The sequence below is a fragment of the Orycteropus afer genome, unplaced genomic scaffold (assembly GCF_000298275.1).
Source record: "Orycteropus afer afer isolate SDZICR_OR568_19922 unplaced genomic scaffold, OryAfe1.0 scaffold00027, whole genome shotgun sequence".
In the NCBI taxonomy this organism is placed as follows: Eukaryota; Metazoa; Chordata; class Mammalia; order Tubulidentata; family Orycteropodidae; genus Orycteropus; species Orycteropus afer.
This window is the reverse complement of record NW_006921614.1, coordinates 8,141,581-8,163,491: the sequence shown is the minus strand read 5'-3', so window position 1 is coordinate 8,163,491 and position 21,911 is coordinate 8,141,581. Positions and strand designations below refer to the sequence as shown.

The 21,911-nt window shown below is 43.0% G+C and overlaps 1 protein-coding gene across 1 annotated transcript; it reads left to right on the top strand.

Moving 5' to 3' along the window:
- The first annotated feature begins 469 nt into the window (after positions 1 to 469).
- On the top strand, positions 470 to 1,591 carry PPP1R3G (protein phosphatase 1 regulatory subunit 3G). Its single transcript, XM_007935383.1, has one exon. It carries the CDS (start codon positions 470 to 472, stop codon positions 1,589 to 1,591), a length of 1,122 nt encoding a protein of 373 aa, XP_007933574.1.
- Positions 1,592 to 21,911: the final 20,320 nt, after the last annotated feature.

The window sequence follows — 21,911 nt, the reverse complement described above, 5'->3', positions numbered from 1 at the left end:
GACGGAAGACTTGCTGGACAGTGAGGTCGAAGGGGAGACCCGACTTTCAGGGAGCGTCTACCACTTGTTATCCAGACACTGGAGCAAAGTCGTTTACTTGCCTCTTGGCCCTGGCGCTTGACTCGCTTCCAGGGGTTCCTGCACCTGGCACACCGCCTGAGCACCGCCCGCACCCCCGGCAAGGCCCCTCGCTGGCCAGGGCTGGTTCAATCCCGTGGCAACCTCGCCCTGCAGTGGACCCCGGGTCCCGCATCCACCTCCCATTTCGCCCAAAGCAGCAGCAGCTAAAACCCGGAGCTTCCCAAGGGGACCTTCACTCTCCTGTCCAGCCTTCCCGGGCGGACTCAGGGCTCATGGCCTACCAGCCCAAGACCCTCGCGCTCCTTCGGGCGGCACGATGCGATGAATCCCCAGGGGAGTCCTGAGCTGGAGAACGCGACTCAAACAAGTTCCAGGGCGCGACGGCGTCATGGAGGCCTCAGGGGCGCAGCTCCAAAGTTTGGAGGCGCCAGGCCCTGCGCCTTTCCGAGAGGCCCCGCCGGCCGAAGAGCTGCCGGACCCGGATGGCCTCTGCCTGGAAAATGGCGAGAATAGTAGTGGCCTCTCTGAGGCTGCGGACCCCGACGCTCATCCTGGGGCCAGCGCCCTGTCCGCAGATGAAGAGACAACCTTCCAGCACCAGGAGATGCTGGAATGCCGCCGCGCCCGCCGCGCCCGCTCTTTCTCGCTGCCGGCCGACCCAATCTTGCAGGCGGCGAAGTCATCGGAGCCGCCGGCGCAGGCCGAGGGGCTGGGCGCCGAGGGAAGCGAGCCGGCCCGGGCCGTACCGCCTAGCCCCGGCGACTGCTGCACCAAGTGCAAAAAGCGGGTGCAGTTCGCTGACGCGCTGGGGCTGAGCCTGGCCAGCGTGAAGCATTTCAGCGAAGCTGAAGAGCCACAGGTGCCGCCTGCAGCTCTATCCCGCCTCCGGAGTTTCCCCATGAGCGCCGAGGATCTGGAGCAGCTCGGGGGTCTGCTGGCCACGGCGACGACTGCGGCGGCTGTGGCGGCAGTGAAGGGAGCCGCGCCTCCCACGGCGCCCACTCCACCCCAGCTCCGGCCGCTCTTCCAGCTTCCGAACCCCAGAGCCATGGTAGAGCGCCTACGGCAGCAGCGGGTGTGCCTTGAGCGCGTGGACTGTTCGGCGCCCTGGGGCGCAGAAGTGACTGGCTCGGGCCGGGTCCTCAGTGGTGCTGGGCCGAAGGCCGTGACAGTGCGCTACACCTTCACCGATTGGCGCTCCTTCCTGGACGTGCCTGCTGAACTACAGCCCGAGCCGGAGGAACTGCAGCCGCCAGGGGTGTCGTCGGGGGTAGCCAGGGTGGAACCCGGGCCCGGGGATTGCGAGGAGCCGGGCACCGAGCGCTTCCACTTCACTCTGTGCCTGCCGCCGGGCCTTACGTCCGAAGACCAGGAGCATAAGGACGCGGACACGCTGGGCCCAGCTGTGCACTTCGCGGTCCGCTACTGCTGCGCGCAGGGCGAGTACTGGGACAACAATTCTGGCGCCAACTACACACTGCGCTTCGCTCGCCCAGCGGATGCGCCCTGAGCCTGGGGGCCGGAACTTGGGCCCCGCGCCCGCCCAAGGGTCTCTCAAGGAACGGTGTGGGAAGTGACTGTCCAGCTACTGGTTCCACCCGTCTTCCGAGTGACCGACGGGGAACACTCCGGTTAGCCCCTAGTCCCTGGCGCACCTGGCCCTCGGCCTGACAGCAAGGGAACGTTAAGGGGAAGAGAGGAAGCAGCTGAGCTGTGAAAGTCACACCACAGAGGGATCCTGCGAATGAGGAGGATCTCCCTGCGCTCACTAAACCCCGCCCCTGGCCTCAGCGTTTTCTTTGGTGGAAACTTTCTAGATGGTCTCCGGAGTTCCTGCCCCGTATCAGAATGGGAAGAAACTCCTAAGGAGTAGCTTTCTTTAAGGAAACACCTTCTGACTCCAGAGCGCAGCTCTAAGGACCTTGGGGTTTGTTCTCACCTGGAGACTTCGTACTTTAGCCCTTGGCTGGTTTCCGGAGACCCATGAGAGAGAACGAAGCTCCCCCTTCCCACTGCCCCCCAAAAACGCACAGAGGAAGGCTCCAGGCTTCGGTGCGCAGGCAACCGGCCTGTGCATCCAGGCCTACTTCTCAGAGAAAACCCGGAAGAGTGCAGGGTGGGAAATCCGCGTCATTTTCTCTTAGCTGTGATCTGGATATTGTTTGCCCAGACATGAAATTATTTACCCAACTTGTACGTTTGTGTACAAATGTCCTTTAAAAAGTAAAGGCCACTTGCACACTGTTAAGCTGCACTTTATATTTTAGACCCCTCACCGTGCACTTAGGAGAGGGAACCCTGGTGGCGCAGTGGTTAAGTGCTAGGCTGAAAGGTGGGCCCTTGGAACCCACCCGCTGCTTCGCTGGAGATAGATGTGGTAGTCTGCTTCCCTGAGGATTGAAAACCCTAGAGGGCAGTTCTACTCTGTTCTATAGGATCGCTATGAGTCAGAATGGACTTGTGGTTTGGTGTGAGTTTGGCACTTAGAAGAAGACTTGACAAGCGATCTTGTCAGCTGATGAGTGTGATAGCACTGTAACAAAAGTATTTCCAAATTTCATTTCTTCTGTTCCTCCTCTCTGGTGTGGGAGAGCTCAGATTTTCCAAGCTAAGCAAAAAAAAAAAAAAAAAAAAGTTTTATAGTTCTGCCCTTAAAATAGCAGAGTGATTCGGTAGAACTTGGCTTTGTGCAGAAAGCCCAGTTTCTAGGGTGTAGACAGAACACACAAGAGCTGCTAGAATATTGCTTGACCATTAGCAGCCAAAGAAGCTGGACTCAAGGTGGCTTTCTGTTCCTCAGTGAGGAGTGGTAACTTGGTGGATAATGAAAGATGCCCAGCTAGTAAATGCTGCTCAGTATCAGATGGATATGTTAGAACTGCTGGACATTGATGCTGTTGGTTGTGGAAGCCAAGGTGATGTGGCCATTGGTGAGCCATATGGGACCTGGCACAGAGTACAGTATGCTGAGTGTGAGGACTTCTTTCCTTCACACTTTAGCCAGCCTTTGGTAATTTATCTTTTTGTTTTTGTTTTTGTTTAACCAGTTTGCATATTTCCCAGCACATGGCTAGTGCAATCAGTCAATTTTGGAATGGTAGTCTATAAAGAGGGCAGTTTCGCTGTTGCTCTCTAGAACAGGGGTTTGCAAACTATAGTTCATGGGCCAAATTCTGCCTGCAGCCTGTTTTTGTATGGCTTGTGAGATAAAGATGTTTTTTTTGCATTTTTAAATGGTTAGGAAAAAAAATCAAAAGAAGAATACTGCTTTGTGACACATGACAATTATATGAAATTAAAATTTCCGTGTCCATAAAGTTTTATTTGAACAAAGCCATGCTTATTTGCTTCTGTACTGTGTAAAGCTTCTTTAGCACTACAAGGAAGAGTTGAGTAGTTGCAATGGAGGCCATATAGCCCCAAAGCCTAAAATATTTACTGTTTGGCTTTTACAGAAAGTTTTCCAACCCCTGCTCTAGATCAGAACTGACAGTTAATAAAACAATGACTACCAATGCAAGTTAGATTTTTTCTGGATGTTGCCTCTTGAAATAATCCTCCTTTGGGTAATATTTTAAAACTGTTTACAATGCTCTCAGTAATCTTGGTTAGGATAAATACTAAGACACCAAATGTGCAGTTATTACTGTTATCAGGGAGGGGACTCTATTTGCTGCCTTATTTCATGTAAGAAGTATTAACAAATCAATATAATTAAAATGTAGTACTCATCTGCTTAGTTATCTAGTGTTGCTATAACAGAAATACCACAAATGATGGCTTTAACAAACAAAAAGTTATTTTCTCACAATTTAGGAGGCTAGAAGTTCAAATTCAGAGCACCATCTCTAGGGAAGTCTCTCTCTGTGTCCCCTCTAGGAAGGTCCTTATCTCTTTAGCTTCTGCTTCCTGGTTTCTTGGAGATCTCCATGTGTCTACATCTATCTTACCCCATCTCTGCTCTGCTGTTTTTTTAAACTTTCATATCTCAGAAGAATTGACTCAAGATACACCCTACACTGATCCTGCCTCATTAACATAACAAAGAGAACCCATTCTCATATGAGATTATAACCACAGGTTTAGAGGTTAGGATTTACAGGCAGTCCCCAGGTTACGAGCAAGATCCATTCCTGAGTCTGTCAGTCAAATTTGTAGGTAAATCAGAATGAACAGGTACATACGGTTCTAATTTAGTGTCAATCAAATGTTTGTCTTATTATTTGGCATACACTTTACCTTTCTAGGAGCTCTGGTGGCATAGTGCCTAAGGCATTGACTGCTAACCAGAAGGCTGGCAGTTCAAACCCTCCAGCCACTCCTCGGAAGGAAGGTTGGGCAATCTACTTCCATAGTGATACTGCCTCAGAAACCCAAGGAGGGGTCGCTATGAGTCGGGTCCGACTGGATGGTAGTGGGTGTGTGTTTACCTTTCTACGTATATAAAATACTTAAAAACTTCCAAATATATTAAAACATGTTAAACATAATAATATAGTAATAATAAAAGTAACTACAAGTAGAGTACTGTACTGAAGAGAAAGAATATGTGTATGTGTGTAAGTATACAGTCTGTGGGAAAAAATTGAAAAAACAGTTCTTAAAATAGTTTGGATAGAAAAACAAAACAAAACAAAAAGATTATGATTAAAGGTTAGCACTTGCTTTCATTCCATCAGTGCTTTGCATACTGGAAGGGGCATTCATGAGGTAACATTATGATAACATTAATGATTGGATGATGCTTGAGAAGATGATGGAGAGATGGGTACTACTGAAGATGATAGGCCTGGTGTTGGAGAGGATGGATGGGTCAGGATTTGATTCTGCTGCTGGAGAGGTGGGGGTTACCAGTGGAGTCAATTTCTTGAAGTAGGCATCAAGGAAGGCTTATACAGAACTTTTCTTTTTCTTTTATAAATGATCTTGTAGCTGAGGCCATAGGCAACTGAACAGTAAACTTTGGTGAACCTGTCTGTATTAGGATCTTGCTCCTCTAACTTTGCCATCCCTGCTTGAATGAGACAAAAGACTTCAGCTAATTCATCAAAAACTTTTGCTTTTGAGGTCCCAGTCTTCTTCATCAAGTGCTATCATCTGCTGTTTCAGTTCCATAAGGTCTTCATTGGTTAGTTCTTCAGCCTGGGAATTGAGTAACTGTATGACATCATTTTCACTGATGTCTATCTGCAGTTGATTACCAATGCCAATGGTAATCAGCTTGGCTGGCTTAGGTGATGTCATCACCTGTAAACCCCTAAAAGGCATGCATGAATTGGGGGCATAATTTGTTATGCACTCGTATTTGACTGCTTCACTTCATCCCAAGAATGAGCAATATTTTTGATAGCATCATAGATGTTATAATTCCTCCAGAACTCCCTTAAGCTCATCACATCATCTTGGGTAGCCCTGACTGCTTGTGAGAAGGTCTGTCATAAATGTTAGACCTTAAAAGAGGCTATGACTCCCTCATCCATTGGCTTAAGTAGTGATGTGATGCTGGAGGATAAAAATATGACCTTTACATTGGGTGAAGTCATCTAAAGTGTTTGGAGTCTGGGAGTGTTGTCAAGCATCAGGAGAATCTTGAATTTTCTTGACCAAGCAATAATGTTCAACAGCAGGGACAAAATGGTGAAAGAACCAGTCTTCAAAGCAATTATAACCCAAGCTTTGGCATCTGCCTTCCAAATAAAATGAAGATATGTTTTAGTGATACGGCAAAGTGCCTTTGGATTTAGGGATCAATGGTTAAAGTACTTGGCTGGTAATCAAAAGGTCAGCAGTTCGAACCTACCAGTTGTTCTGTGGGAGAAAGATGTGGCAGTCTGCTTCCATAAAAATTTATAGCCTTGGAAACCCTATAAGGATGTTCTACTCTGTCCTATAGGGTCACTGTTGGAATCAACTTGATAACAGTGGGTTTGGTTTTGGTTACACAAGCAGTGGATTAAGTTAGAAATCCCTGTATGTGTTACCCTCAAGCAATAACATTAGCCTATCCTTTGATGCCTTATGCCTTGGTGCATTTTTTTTTTTTTTCTCTTTAGAAATGTAGGTCCTTTCCAGCATGTTTTTCCAAAATAAGCTAGTCTCGTCTACATTAAATGTTTGGTCTCTGAATAACCTTTCTCAATAATTTTTTTCAACATTTCAGGAAAATCACTTGCAGCACTTCCATCAGCACTTTAATATTATGTAAATTTGCCCTTCCTTTGAAACGATTGAACCAACCCCCACTTGCAACAGATTGTTCATCACAATCACCTTCACTTGCTGCATGTGCAGATTTTAAATCATTGAAAAGGCTTTGAGCTTTTTCTTGCACTAAAATAAAGGCATATTTTGCTGATTTTGATAGCCTTTCCATTTCAATAATTAAATTACTGTGTTACTTAGTAATAACTATAGCTTTCATCAGGGCACAGCCTTTCACATGCTCCATTCTTACTTTATCCTTGCAAATTGTTCCAGTCATTTGATTGGCTGTAGCTTAAGGCTTTTCCATTGATGGCATTTCACCTCTTTCCCATCACTTTATTATTTCCACTTTATTTTCAGTTGTGATCATTTTCCTTTTCTTTGATGCATGACTAGCACTTGCATCAGATTTACACTTTGGGGGCATGGTTACAAGAGTAAACGAGAGGATAACTTAAGCCAAATAAAAGTTACAAACTCAATGTGGTGTTAAAGGCAACGTGATCTGACTTAAAAAGGTGGATGGTGGGCATTTTTCCTTGAACCAAGCAACATCTGAAGTCACACAATGTTTTCATGAGCATCACAAAACAGTGAATGTGTTCCTTATTATGAACCAGTGTATTTAACTCCAATTTTTAATATAATAGGTTTTTTGGAGAGATGGGTACTATTGAAGATGATAGGCCTGGTATTGGAGAGGATGGATATATGGGTTTTTGGTAAGTTGAATATTCTTAACTGGGGGTTTACTGTACAGCACATACTTGTGAGGGACATAATTCAATCTATGACAGCTAAATTTCTAGTAAACTACAAAAAGTGCCATATAATTCGGTGCCTCAAAATGCACTATCTTAAGCTATAAAAATATTTAGTTTGAACTTTGGTTGGCGACATGCCTTCTGACTAGGCAGTGTTTCCCAAAGTTAATTGAGCATGGAAACATTTTGAAATAATAGTTGACTGATGGAAAAGCATTAGGAGTTAATGAGTTATAATTTACAACTGGAGTAAAGCAGACTTTTAAAAAAATGGTCACATTGATGAATATTTAGTTCATATGTGGTTATAAAAACTTTATAACAAATAACCAATTATTAGAATTAAATAATATCTGTTATTGAATGCAAAGGAATCAAGCATTTTCATGGAACTTCCAGGTATTCCTAAGTCTAGTATACCATTTCTTTCTTAAAGTCCATTATTGCATGTTAACAACTAGATAAATACACTTTATATTTTTCTTATGCATTTACAAATATGTCTTATTTAAAAATATCCATAGTGTATATGTAACCTATAACACAGTTTGGGAAATGATGTTTTATAGGATAATAATGCATTATTTTGGATTATTTAAGATTAGGGTGAAATTAGGAGCCCAATACAATGATCAAAATAGAGATCTTCTTGTCTGTTACTGTTGTTATTAGGTGCTATTGGGTTGGTTCTGACTCAAAGTGAACCTTTTGACAACAGAACCAAACACTGCCTGTTCCTGCACCATCCTCACAAATCATTGCTATGCTTGAGCCCATCGTTGCAGCCACTGTGTCAATCCATCTCTGAGGGTCTTCCCCTTTTTCACTGACTCTCTACTTTTCCAAGTATGATATAATTCTCAAGGGACTGGTCTTTCCTGGCAACATGACCAAAGTACAAAAGACGAAGTCTGGCCATTATTGTTTCTAAGGAACATTCTGGTTATACTTTCTCCAAGTCAGATTTGTTCCTTCTTCTAGCAGTCCATGGTATATTCAATATTCTTTGCAAACATCACAATTCAAATGCATAAATTTGTCTGTAGTCTTCCATATTCACTGTCCAAATGAATATGAGGCTATTGAAAATACCATGGATTGGGTCAAGGGCAGCTTAGTCTTCAAAGTAACATGTCTGCTCTTTAATACTTTGAAAAGGTCCTTTGCAGCAGATTTTCCCAATGCAATATGTCATTTGATTTCTTGACTGCTGCTTCCATGGTTGTTGATTGAGGATCCAAGTAAAATGAAATCCTTAACTACTTTAATCTTTTCTCCACATATCATCATTTTGCTTATTGGTCCAGTTGTAAGGACTTTTGTTTTCTTTATGTTGAGTTGTAATCCATACTGAAGTTTGCAGTCTTTGATCTTCACCAGTAAGTGCTTCAAGTCTTCACTTTCAGCAAGCAAGCTCGTGCCATCTGCATATCTCAGGTTGTTAATTAATCTTCCTTCAATTTTGATGCTGCTTTGTTCTTCATATAGTCCAGTTTCTTGGATTGTTTTCTCAACATACAGATTGAATAAGTATGGTGAAAAAATACAAACCTGATGCACACCTTTCCTGATTATAAACCATGCAGTATTCTCTTGTTCTATTCAAATGACTGCCTCTGGGTCTATATATAAGTTCCTCATGAATACAATTAAGTGTTCTGGAATTCCAATTGTTTACAATGTTATCTATAATTTGTTGTGATCCGTACAGTCCAAAGCCTTTGCCTAGTCGGTAAAACACAGGTACACATCTTTCTGGTATTCTTTGCTTTGAGCCAAGTTCCGTCTGACATCCCTTGTTCCATGTTTTCTTCTGTATCCAACTTGAACTTCTGGCAGTCTGTGTACTGCTGCAACCATTTTTTAATTACCTTCAGCAAAATTTTACTTGTGTGTGATATCAATGATATGGTTTGATAATTTCTGCATTCCATTTAGAATGGTAATACATCAACTCTGGAAGAAAATAGATTACAAGAAATGGATTTTTAAGAGGTGTACAGCAGATTTTCTGTTTTTATAAAAGTATTATTTAGTTTCAAACATGTATTTTGGAATTCAAACAATTAATTCTAAAAGTATTTATTTCATATATAATGAACATCCAGCGGGGCTGTTAGGAAGGGAAATCTAGCCTTACTCTCCCCAAAAATCTTGGATTGCTTTTGAAAAGTTCAGATTTTATAAAATATTTTGAATATCCAAATCTTTCTGCAAATGGCTGTAACTACTCAAAGCACTAGAATTGATCTTTTTAAATGTCAAACTAACTTGATAAATTGTCAATTTTTCAATGTAGATTAATAGCAAACATATCGTACTGAAATGTGTAAGGATGATAAAACAAGTTTTACTTGGTTTTGAAAAGTTAGCTTCAAAGGAACAGGCAATACTGATTGGAGTGAGGAAGTATTTAAGAATGTATTTCCTAAAAGAAATGAAAACACACACAGAGGCCCACAACAAAAGAAAACTTCCAACAATGCAGCTGTTGCCTTTTTACAGCAGTATTTAGCTGAATTTGAGCAAGCGAGGGCCATTCTGCTTGAAAATATAATGAAGTCTTGTCTAGTGATTAAAAACTAAGTTCTCCTTGGTTCACCCTGACCTCTGCCAGAGAGTCTGTTTTTTTCTTTGTGGGCAAGTGGAATACTTGGGTCAGAAAATGTTGAATGAAATGTGTATCTCTAGGAGTTTCAGAAGCAGTGGCTAGAAATGCAGCAGATGTTTGAATGCAACAAGATTTTCTTTCAGGAACCTCAGATTGATGAAGCAGGGTGGCCAGCTGGTTCCAAATCCTAACTAGAGAGACCAAGATCCTACTCCTGGAGTGGGCACTGCACTCTAAGGGTCCTCTGGGTCCTGAGGTCACTGCAGAGTCTGTCCACAGACATCAATGGGCATGGCTCAGGCAGCCTTCCTGCATCAACTGGGAATGGGACAGCTGTTACTGTCAACAAATCTTGACTGTTGCCTCAGGAATTCTGCCCTGTTAGGCAGGTGGGCACTCTAAGGGCTTTCCATTATGACCATCCCTCACCTCCTGTGTCCCCCTCTTCTGTGGTTCTTGGGTCCATCCTCCACATGATGTCAGATGCTAGTGAAGCTGAGACTTGTTTTTCATTTCATTTTTGAAGCTTTAGTGTTAGACTGTTAATGCATCTTTTCATGAATTTTCCATGTTTCTGCTTTCTAGCACAGTTTTTGCATATTTTAGTTTGCTCCCCCCCTCCCCCCGCCTTCATTCCTTGACTGAGTTGCCTGTTTCATTTCTTAAGAGCACTGTGGCTTGGAGCCACTTGGGGGATTGTGATCAATGTCATGTGTTCTTTGTCAGGAGTGAAAGTAACAGTCATATGAGGAACTTTTGATGTTTTGCTTTTTTTAATGTATGGAGTCCTAGACTGAATCAGATGTGCAGTTCCAGTTGCATGCACAGGGACATGGTTTTGTAGGTTAAAAGAGCAGCAACTCAACAAGCAACACTGATAAACAGTGAGCTGTTTGGAGCTCAACCTCTGCCCAGCCAATTCCCATGATGCCTGAACCTGGACGGTCCCCTGGGGATGGGGAGTGTGCTATTTGTAGCCACTAGGGCAAGAGGCTGGCAGCAGGGTGCAACCTGACAGCCCTGAGGTTATCCTAGTGAGTGGTTCTGGCCACCTTGTAGAAAAGTGGGCAGGTGCTGAGGAGTCATTGGGAAAGGTTGACTCTAGTTCCTTGTCCAGACTACATAATGGACAAATCTTATTGGCTGCCACAGTGTGTTTTCATGTTACTTTAGAACTCCTTTTAGATGATCAGAGGAAGACTATAAAAATACAGTCTTAGTGATCCTTTAATGCTCTAAGAGTTGGTTGCTGGAATGCACCATTTGGGTAAATATGATAACTTTAGGTACATCAGAGGTTAAACAGCTTTGGTAGACTATATTTGCATCATGTGTTTGGTTTTTTGACCTTGGTAGTCTGTGAACAGGCAAATTTTGGCAAGGAAAAACAGAGCCACAATTCAGCTGAATGTGGATTTTTTGAAATGGTAAAGATCAAGGGCTTGGTAGTGAGAGTTACCTAGTGAATCTAATAGAATAATAGAAGTCTATCTAAATATGCAATGAGTTCAGAGCCAGTTCAATAGGGAAATCCACATATATACCAACATCTCTGTTAACAAAGGTATTTCAGAGTAACTTATACACATCTAAAGAAATTAGACCAGTATAATTTCTCCCTGATTCTATTTATTAATTATTTATATTGTGGGGCATTGCTCAGTACTGTCCTTTGAAACTTGTTACCTGAAGTCATTTCCCAAGAAGAGTAAACAACATCCTAATGTATTCTGAAATGGGAAAATCGGTCTGAAAATGTGAATTGATTTTGTGAACTAGACTTGAGACATTTAATCTCCAAGCTGAAAAATTCATGAGCACATTCTGAAGATGTCAGATGGCTTTTCTACAAATAGCTACATGCCTGTTATGTGGAGGAAGCAACCACTAAAGCAGATGAGGATTTTATGTTCATGAGAAAGTAACAGTCTTTAACAGGGGTCGCTTTCTGAGCTCTCTAGAGGATGTGTGGTTTCAACTCCTCCCTTGACATCTTTGGGAAAAGGATTCTTGCTATCGGGAGAATGTTCTCTTGCAATTGAAGTGGAATCTTTTTATATTCTACATAGGTGAAAGAGGTCACTATGCTCCAAAAGACTTAGGTTGTTTAAAATTTTTACATTATTTAAAAAGATATGTAGTAAATTTATATTCAGCACCACTTCAAACAGGTCAGGCCAATACATTTGTGTTACTTCCAGTCTGGTAAAAAGAGTATTTTCATATATAGACTTCAGGCATGTTGTTTTGATACTATGCTTTTCAGCCAGAAACACAGAAGTCTGTGTGTCATCTATGGCACAATTTATGTTCACAATTTTGATGAGGCTCTGTTTGCTATGTTAGGATTTTAAAATTACAAATCCAATTGAGTTGGAAGGTCAGGGGATATCTATAGATATAAATATACTGGGGTATTAAACTGTACATGAGTCCTTAACAATGAAAAGCACAATATGTTCTTTTGGAAAAAAATGTGTACACACTTGTAAAGGTTTGTGAGTTCCTCTCACCTCAAAATCTGAACTTAGCACTGCTGTTACTGGCATCTTTAATTATTTTGGATGAAAAATGAATTGGTGCAACACACCCCCTGAAAGACTGGATTTTGGCAGCAGGAAATTTGTTGTTATTGTTGTTATGTGCCATTGAGTCAGACCAGACTCATAGCGACCCCTCCTTGGGTTTCCAAGGCAGTATCACTACGGAAGTAGATTGCCCCATCTTTCTTCTAAGGAGTGGCTGGTGGGTTTGAACTGCCAGCCTTCTTGTTAGCAGTCACATGCCTTAGGCTACCAGAGCAGGAAATAGTGCCTTCCAAATGGATTGTAAAGATACTGAGTGTCCAAGGCCAGAGCTGCCCCCGCCTGGACTATCTGCCACTAATAAACACCAATCCAAAGCTCTGCTGTGAAAAAGTTGAGGAGGGTACCTGAGTGCTACAGCAAATCTGGCCTGTTTGAAGTGCCCCTGATGGTGGGTATGAGAGTTGAAGGCAGTAGCTTTTGCACATTCATTTTACCTCTGCCACATCCCTTTGGTTCAGAATCACAGGAGAAATTACTCTTACAAAGCACAGTGGTACTATTTGGATAAATATGTTAGGGCTGAGGGTTTCTGTAACAATTCAGGAATGTTTTCTGTAGATGCCGGTATAAGTGGTGGACACCAGCACTAAATTTTCATTATGTGAGAGCAGAGGCTTGGGATTATAGGGTAGGAAACTCCAATTTCATGTGCAATGGCTCCCTATGAGAGTAATGAGTCCAAGTTTGACCTTATGGGAGCCCTCCATTATTAAGGTCTGTTGCCACTGCCATTTCATTTGAATGTCCAAGTCTTTTCTTCAGTCTGAAAATGCAATTTAGCTTAACTAGGCGTGTGTCTGGAATTCTGAAGGTTCCCGGGCTTTGTAGGGATACTGCCTGTACAGGGCTGACTTGCTAATGGGCGTTGATGAGGTTCCCAGCCATATTTGGGAGTGGGGTGTGTGTGGGAGCCAAGGTGGCCTTCTATTCTTATTGGCAGTGTCTGCACCTAAGCACCTGAATGGGGCCAGGCACCCCATCTGTGCAGCAGTGGCAAGACTGGAACACTGTTTTGGACAATATGCTTTTATGTGACTGTGTGGAATTTTATACACTTCCTTCTAATAATGTGAGAGAAAATAACCTCCTTAACCTCAGTTTTAAAATTTGCTTGAGAAATGTGCCCAGTGGAATGTTAGAGATAAGTAACAGATGTCTGTGAATGTGGTTTATGACAGTGTTTACTTAAACTGAGAACTACTGTATCAAAACCCAGTCTTGGTGTTTCTTCTTGATTTTTAAAAGGTTAGTTATAGTTTTCTGGTTTGAAAATGTCTTTTTTAGCTCTTAGGACTGGGTTTTTGTTGTTGTTTTTGCTTTTACACTTTCTGTTTGCCACTCTGCTGTATGGTTATTTTTCTGTATGTGTTACACCTAAAAATGGCTGAACCCAAAGCTGTGATTTGAATAAAGAATTTAAAGCAAGCTTATTTTGCACTTTAAAACCTAACATTGAGTCTGGAGACATTTTTGGGTGTCACAACTGGGAAGCGCTATAGATATCTAGTTGGTAGGAGTTAGAGATACTGCTAAATATCCTACAGTGCACAGGATTGCCTGCACAACAAAGAATTATCCGCCCTAAAATGTCAGTAGTGCCCAAGTTGAGAAACCCTGAGTTAACAGTATTGCACCAATGTTAGTACCAAGCCACATGAAAATTGCCCAGGAGCAGAAGCTAAAAAGACACAGGGATCTTCCTCCAGAGTTGACAGAGAGAAAAAGCCTTCCCCAAGAGCCAGCACCCTGAATGTGGCCTTCCATCCTCCTAAACTGTGAGAAAATAAATTTCTGCTTGTTAAAGCCACTCGTTTGTAGTATTTCAGTTCTAGCAGCACTAGATAACTAAGACATATCTTTTGTATTTCATTAAAATGGTGTCTTCAAAGGTTATCAGCCCTGTCTGGAGCAACTACTTTTTGGAGACCTCCTCTTTGTTGATTATTCTTTGATGTTGCTGCACTTCCAATCTTTGAAAGCACTGTTTTGGTCTCTGTGGCCACCCTCTGACTTGCCTTCTTCCTCTCCAAGATGCACCTTTTTAGTCTCCATTGGGGCTTATTTTCCTTCTGACTCCAAGTATCTGCCTTTAACACTCTATTCTCTATGAAGATGATATAAATTCTATGGGAAACAATATATCTAATTCTTTTTTCACTACAAAGTTGGCATTTCCTCAGTGAACTCATGGGAAATCTCTCCATTCTTTCTGCAAGTACTGGTGATGCTCTTACTGTGTACTGGACACAGTTGTGGACATTGGATACATGGTGAGTAAGACAATGGGGGCATGGCTCTCATGGAGCTTGTATCTGAATACTTGAACCATTATATGGACAACTCCAAATCTACATATATTGATATCTTCTCTGCACTTGCAGAGATATCTTCTCCAAACCCCAGCTAGCTCCACACATGTAAGGAAATGCCATTTTCCTCAATAAAATTGACACTCAGAATCCCCAGAGTGGGCAAAGCAGACTTTCAGGGATGGGGGGTGGAGGAGGAGGATAATAAGGGCTGATTATGCTCTGTGGCTCTGCTTCTGTTTCCTCATGGTGGAGGGTGGGGTAGTCTTTGGATGAAGGCTGCTGTCCCACACAGCAGAGGGCTGCTTCTCTGCCTGGAGCCTTGTCAATCTATTCCACCCCTGTTGTGGATTGAACTGTGTCCCCAAAAAAGGTTGATTGAAGTCTCAACCCCCAGTATCTGTGAATGTGACTTTATTTGGAAATAGGGTCCTTGCAGATGTAAGGTCCTTGTAAGATGTAGTTAAGATGAGGTCATTAGTGTGGGCCCTCATGTCTTTCTGACTGGTGTCCTTATAAGAAGAGGAGAAGAGACACAGAGATAGTGATGTACAGAGGAAAGATTTACATATGAAGCAGAGGCAAAAATTACAGTAATGCTGCCACAAGTTTGTGGTAATTTGCATGACAGCCCGAGGAAACTAGTACAATCTCTTCACATCAACTCTCCTCTCACAGGCAAATGTGTCTAAAAACACCATCCATGTGGAACTGTCACTTTGAAAACCTATTTGGCAGCATAAATTGAGTATACATACACAACATGACCAGTAATTCCATGTATGTACAGAAATGTGTACATATATGTACCAAGTTACATGTACAAGAAAGTTTATAGCAGTGTTACCATGGATTGAATTGCGTTCCCTCAAAATTATGTCTTATAGTCCTCCTAATCCCTATAGCTGTGGATGTGATCCTGTTTTGAAATAGGGTTTCCTTTATTATGTTAATGAGGCCGTACCAGTGTAGGGTATATCCTAAATTGAATCACTTCTGAGTTATAAAAAGAGCAGATTAGACACAGAGGTGGGTATATACTGGCAAAGATAGATGTCATGTAAGAATCACCAAGAACCAAGAATTGCCCAGGATGAGTGACAGACAAGGAAGGAATCAACACGGCTGAGACTCTACTTTGGACTTCTAGCCTCCATAATTGTGGGAAATAAATTCTGTTCTTTAAAGCCACCACTGTAGTATCTGTGTTACAGCAGCACTAGGAAACTAATGTAAGTATTATTGGTCATAGTCAAAACTGGAAACCAATGCATAGTGCAGTCATAGCATCTGGGCTTCTGTAAAGCGTGGTGGACCTAGAGGGAATAAGGGAGCTACAGAGCCACATGTCCCTTCTCACATCACCCTGATATATGCACTTACTGAGAATAATGGTGGGCAGAACCCTTTATATTATAACTTGTCAGTTAGATGTCTCTCTTGCTGAGGGGAAATGGCTGATTCTTTATTGGTTAGAGACCCATAAGAGGTGACACTACTTACCTGGATTATGTCAATCCTTATTGGGGGATGGGGTTGCGACACATCTCTTTTCCAGTACTGGATTCCACCAGGGATTTCTTCTATACTTCTGGGCTCTTGCCTGACACCTCATTCCTGTCCATTTGCTTGTGGATGACAGGCTTTGGTCCACCATCTATCAAAACTTTAGGGGAATGGGTCATGGATTTCTTCCCTCTCCTCTTGGGCCAGCAGGAAGCCACAACCTAGGAAATGTGTACACTGTGATTAGGAGAAGAATTCAGGTCTGGTACATTTCTACCTCCCCTAAGATGTCAGTTTTAGGCTGGTTTCTCTAGAGAAGCAAAACCAGAGAGAGAAATTTGTCTCAAGCAAATGGCTCATGCAGTTGCAGAGGCTGGCAAGTCTCAAGTCCATGGATCAGATATCAGGCTGGAGGTTCTTCTGACTCAATAGCTGCAGGGGCTGATGAACCACTGACAGGCAATACAGCAGGCTGCTAAATGCACAGGTTGACAAATGCAAGAACTGCAGGTAAGATGGCAGGCTGTTGGCTCACAGACTGTGAAGGCAACAATCTCAAAACTGGCAGGCAATATGGCAGGCCACTGGTTCAAGTCTAAGAACCAGAGGTCAGGTGATGAGCCAGATGCAGGATCCAGATAGTGCAAAAAGCCAGAGAGCTTTGGCAGGATGTCCATATATACTGGAAGCAGGCCACACCCCTGTACAAACCCCTTTTCAACTGACCGGCTGCTTACAGCAGATCTCATCATGGAGATGATTACATTATATCAGATCTTGTCAAGAGGGATTACTACATTATAACTGCCAAATCACTGAGAATCATGGCCAAGTTGACACACAACCTTAACTGCCACAGTATCTGACACAGTTTCTAGAAGGAATGATAAATCAGCTAATCACTATTGCTTACTTCCTGATGCCAAACACAGTGGATGAAATTTGTATGCATTATGCTCTTGAAAGTCTCATAACAACCCTGTAACAAATTGCTCCAAGTTATAGATCATGGAATAGAAACTTAGAGAAGTTATTTACTGGGATCACACCACCAAGAAGAAGCAAAGGTGGAAGATGAATGAATGAATAAATTATACTCTTGGTTGTTCGTACCTTGGAACTCCCTTATTGACTTATCTTTATTTTCTTAATAAAAAACTTCTACTGTTCTTCCCTGATCTCACTTATATGCCTGCCCTCAAATAGTCCTTCCAATAGTGTGTTTTCATCTCTCTTTCCCTGTTCAATACTTCACTCTCCTTGAGCCTCATCCAAGTGCAATGACCTCCATGATAATAATCTCCAATAATCTCCAGTCCGTGCTGTTCTAACTCTTGTAGCCAGCCTAGCACTGGTCATTTTCTAGTTGTTTTACACATTTTGATCTTCCCAACAATGTAAGATTCTCAGGGGCAGAGACTTCTGGCTCATACTGGCCCACAACATGTCTCTACCACAAACTGCTCACTTTTCCTACAAAACATTCAGAAATTTTCTTCTAAACCAAGAAGTCTGTTGGGTAGACATGCAAGTTAAGTATTGCTGGGTCAGCTAGAGCTAAAGGTCCCCTTTATTTTCCAGCTGGGTTCACATTCTACTTTAGGAATGTCAGAGGCTAGCCGAAGACAAGAGAAAGAGTTTTCAGTTCAGGAAAAATTGGAACACACTTGCTGAGTCAGAGTCTGGACCAGAGGCTGGTGAGGACTCCAAGGGGCCAAGGACTGTCCATCAGAAGCTTCTTGTACCTTGAGAGAGCCTGGCTGGCTTCACTGTCCAGTTAATCTTAAATTCCGGTTCTTAATGGAGCATGGCTGGGACTGAAAACTGGCCTATCCAAAACGTCACCAAAAATTCACAGAAGACAAGTCCACCTATTAGGGGAAAACTGTCCTGAAGATTTTCTGCTAAGGGTCTTCAGGATGATTTCCTTCTTTTTGATTTAACTAGAGTGCAGGCTTTTAGAGCTGGAAAGGTCTTTAGGGATTCTGTGGTCTGTCCATTCTATGACCCCACAGAGGAGGCAGAGGCCAAGTGGAGGGAGATGACATTGGCAAAATCACAAAGTCAGTAGTGGTCCAACTGAAACCAGAATCCCATCCCTGTACTTGATGACATCCAACTGGTCTTTTGGGCAAGCCTGTCCCAGCTGGCTACTTTGTTTCCACCATCCCTATACCTTCCATCATACCATATTTCCTCCCTCTTGTTTTTCTTTTTTTCTTTTCTTTAAGAAAGAGTGTACGTTTAGTGGCATTACTGAGATTCCTCTCTCCCCTTTTGGACAAAATTCTGTTTAGTGTGTCAAATTATAGAGTGCCACAAAGAAGTGCAAGGCTGTGTTTTAAATCTTGAAATACATGCTAAAATTGGGCAAATTAATAATCCTAAATATGTTACATGTTTGAAGTGTGAGTGGAAGAATATATTTGAGTGATACAACTTGATTAAGATACTTAGCATTAATATTGTCCATGATCACATATCCTGCATGTGCTGTGTATATCACATATATGCACCAAGATGTAATACTCCTTTAAAAACCTAGAACCAATTTTATTATTAAACAACTGTCTGTCCATTCGGATGAAGACAGATGAATTCACATGAATTGATAGGAAGTTCTATGGAAATGTTTTAAAGTAACTTCTTGGCTGATTAGAGAAAAGGGGTTTCTACTTAGTGTCACTGACTTTTCTAAGAAAGTTTATTCCTTTAGTAGGAAAAGGATGCAGATCATTTATAGGAAGTTGGTTTGTTTTCCTGCTGAGCCAGCTTATCCCTGGAAGTCTCACTCCTCTGGGGAGGTGCAGCCAGAATGCTTAGTTATCGACATGCAAATGTGAGCAGTGCAGATATGTCCAGTCTGAGACAGATATGTTTCAGAAAGCCTCCAACAAATGCAATTCCAGCTCTATTGGTGTCAACAATTTGTGGTCTAATTTCAAGACAACACACTGGCTTTGACGGTGATGTCAATGGTCCCTTTGGGTAAAGGAGAGAGTCTGATTCATCTCTGAGTGTTCTTCTGAGTTCTCCCTTCAGGGTCTTTGGATGTAAAGTTTTGCCCTTGAGCAAAAGCAACAACATCCATCTTATTCCCCAAAAAGAATACCAACTTGAGATGCAATTTCCACTAATAGTTCCCTAAAATGCTTATCAGGGCTGTAGAAACAGTGAAAAGTGAAGATCCTGTTGTTTTAGAGGTGAGGTGAGCCACTGTCCCTATAGATTCTAGGAAAATGGTAAGACAAAAGCTCACTTCATCATAAATCACTGCTTTCTCTGCCAAATTCCAATTTTTCTCTGGATCTTTTTTAAACTAATGGCAAAAGCAATGCGAATACTGGGGCATCTGACTCTGGTGATGCACGAAGCATGAGTTCCTGTTGGCCGTTCCTTTTGATCATAATGAACTTTGTCCACTTAATCAGTGTGCCCATCCCAGTGATCCAGAGAGCACTGTTGCTTTGTGTGGCTTCCAAATATTATGCTGGGCCACTCTCATGAAGCCACTGGCACAATTTACATGCCAGACTTTTAAAAAAACTGTTTTTCAAACAGGCCATGATGGCTGTCTTCACTAAGACTGGACTATCTGGGTTCAGATCTTGTTTATCAAGGATCTTCTTATCCATTACTGTGAGTGGGTCCAGAGGAAGAGTTCCCTTTTGAAAAGAAAGCATTCTTTCATGTAGGAAATGCCTTTACCTTTTGCTTTTTGAGCTCTATCTTTTCTTCAGCTGCTACTACTTTTGTACCCTGGCCCCATAAAAGAATAATTTCTTTAATCTAGAAAGGAAATCATAATTTGCATGAAGTGCTTTAAAAAAAAAACAGCTCATTTTGTTATGAAACATAATTCCATACTTCCTGTGTACTTGCTGACATTTACTGTTAGCATTTTAGTTTCAGTTTGAGAACAAGGGGGCCAAATATGTCTATCAACCATCCTGTGATGGTTAAGTTTGCGTGTCAACTTGGCTGGGCCTGGTTGAGTGGCTGGGCAGCTGAATGTAGTTATTCCCCAAGGTGAGACTGGTAATTAATTCCATGGTGGAATCCATTGGAGCAGTTGAGTAGTTCCTTTGGGTGTGTGGTCTGCTTCCCATGTATAAGAAACAGCTTTGGGAATGGTCTCCAGCTTATGGCACACTTGAACCCTGCATGTAGCTGTATCATTGTTCAGCAGTGTTCCATGCTCTGCCAACCTTGGGACTTTCAATAGACTTGAATTAATGGCCCGCTGTGTGGTTTGGTAACGTCAGGGACTGTGCCTTTTTACTTGTCAACCTTGGCCTTGTCAGTCTCAGCAGCCAGCAGCTGTCTGACTGAAGAAAACCTCTAGCTTCGGTGGGCCAGGAGCAGGAGGCAGAGCTGAAGCCCAAGGTTGAGGGGCTTTCACCCAGCCCCTAGACCCTGGCATTTTGAACTTGGACTTAAAGCCTCCAAATTGTAATTATAAACTCCTGTTTGTTAAGGCCATCCCATTTGTGGTATATTCTTGTCAGAGTGGCACTAGGTAACCAGAACAGAATATGGTACCGAGAGAGTGGGGTGCTGCTCTGACAGATACCTAAAATGTGAAAACAGGAGTGGAGTGTGCCCTTGACCTAAGAGACTAGCAGAGAGACCCTGGCATGTGGCATGGGAGATGGCAGCAGCAGAGCCAAGAGACTGGCAGAGAGATACCGGCAGAGAGACCAGCATGAGAGATGGCAGTAACAGAGCCCAGAGACCGGCATTAAACAGCAATAGGCTTACCAGCCCACAGAGGAGAAAGCTGGGTGCCATTGGGTAGGCAGCTTCCTGGTAGAGTGGGTTGCTTTTGGGCATTAATTGATAAAAGAGACCGGCATGAGATGGAGTAGCAGGTTGGCCAGCCCACAGAGCAAGAAAGCCAAGGGTCCTTTGAGCAGGAAGAGTTCTGGTGGAGTGGGTTGCCCTCGGGCATTAATTGGCAGAAGTAGAGAGACCAAGGAAACGGGAAGCAGAACTGCCTCAGCCTGTAGGGTAGGACCATGGCCTTTGGGGGTGGAATGACCACAGCCCCCTAGGTTTCAAAAAGCCAGACCTTTACCAACTTGGCTCTAGAGTGTGGGGCTGCTTGTTCATGTGGCCAGTGGGATGGAGCTATAGCCGCTGCCCAAGAGTGAGAGGAACAGGGCCCGCCCAGCCAAGGAGGTGAGGTTGCCACTCAGGGACTAGGGAACTGGAGTCACCTCATGAAGGAGATCTGTACAGATACCACTCATTGAAGATCTGTACAGATTACAAGTTGACAAGGAGTGGAATTGTGGTAGATAAGTTTGTGTGTGGCATAGTGCCTAAGGCATTTGACTGCTAAACAGAAGGTTGGTGGTTCAAACTCACCAGCCACTCCTCAGAGGAAGGTTGGGCAATCTATTTCTGTAGTGATGCCACCTCAGAAACCCTCGGAGGGGTCGTTATGAGTGAGATCTGACTCCACAGCAGTGAGTTTGGTTTTGTTTTGGCAAGTTTGTGTGTCAACTTGGCTAGGCCTGGTTGAGTGGCTGGGCAGCTGAATGTAGTTATTCCCCAAGGTGAGATTGGTAATTAACTCCATGGTGGAATCTATTGGAGCAGCTGAGTAGCTGTTTTGGGTATGTGGTCTGCTTCCCATATATAAGAAACAGCTTAGGGAATGGTCTCTAGCTTATGGCACACTTAAACCCTGCAAGTAGTTGTGTTGTCGTTCAGCAGCCTGCCATGCTTTGCCAACCTTGGGACTTTCAATGGACTTGAATTAATGACATGCTGTGTGGTTTGGCAACATCAGAACTATGCCTTTTTACTTGTCAACCTTGGGCTTGTCAGTCTTAGCAGCTAG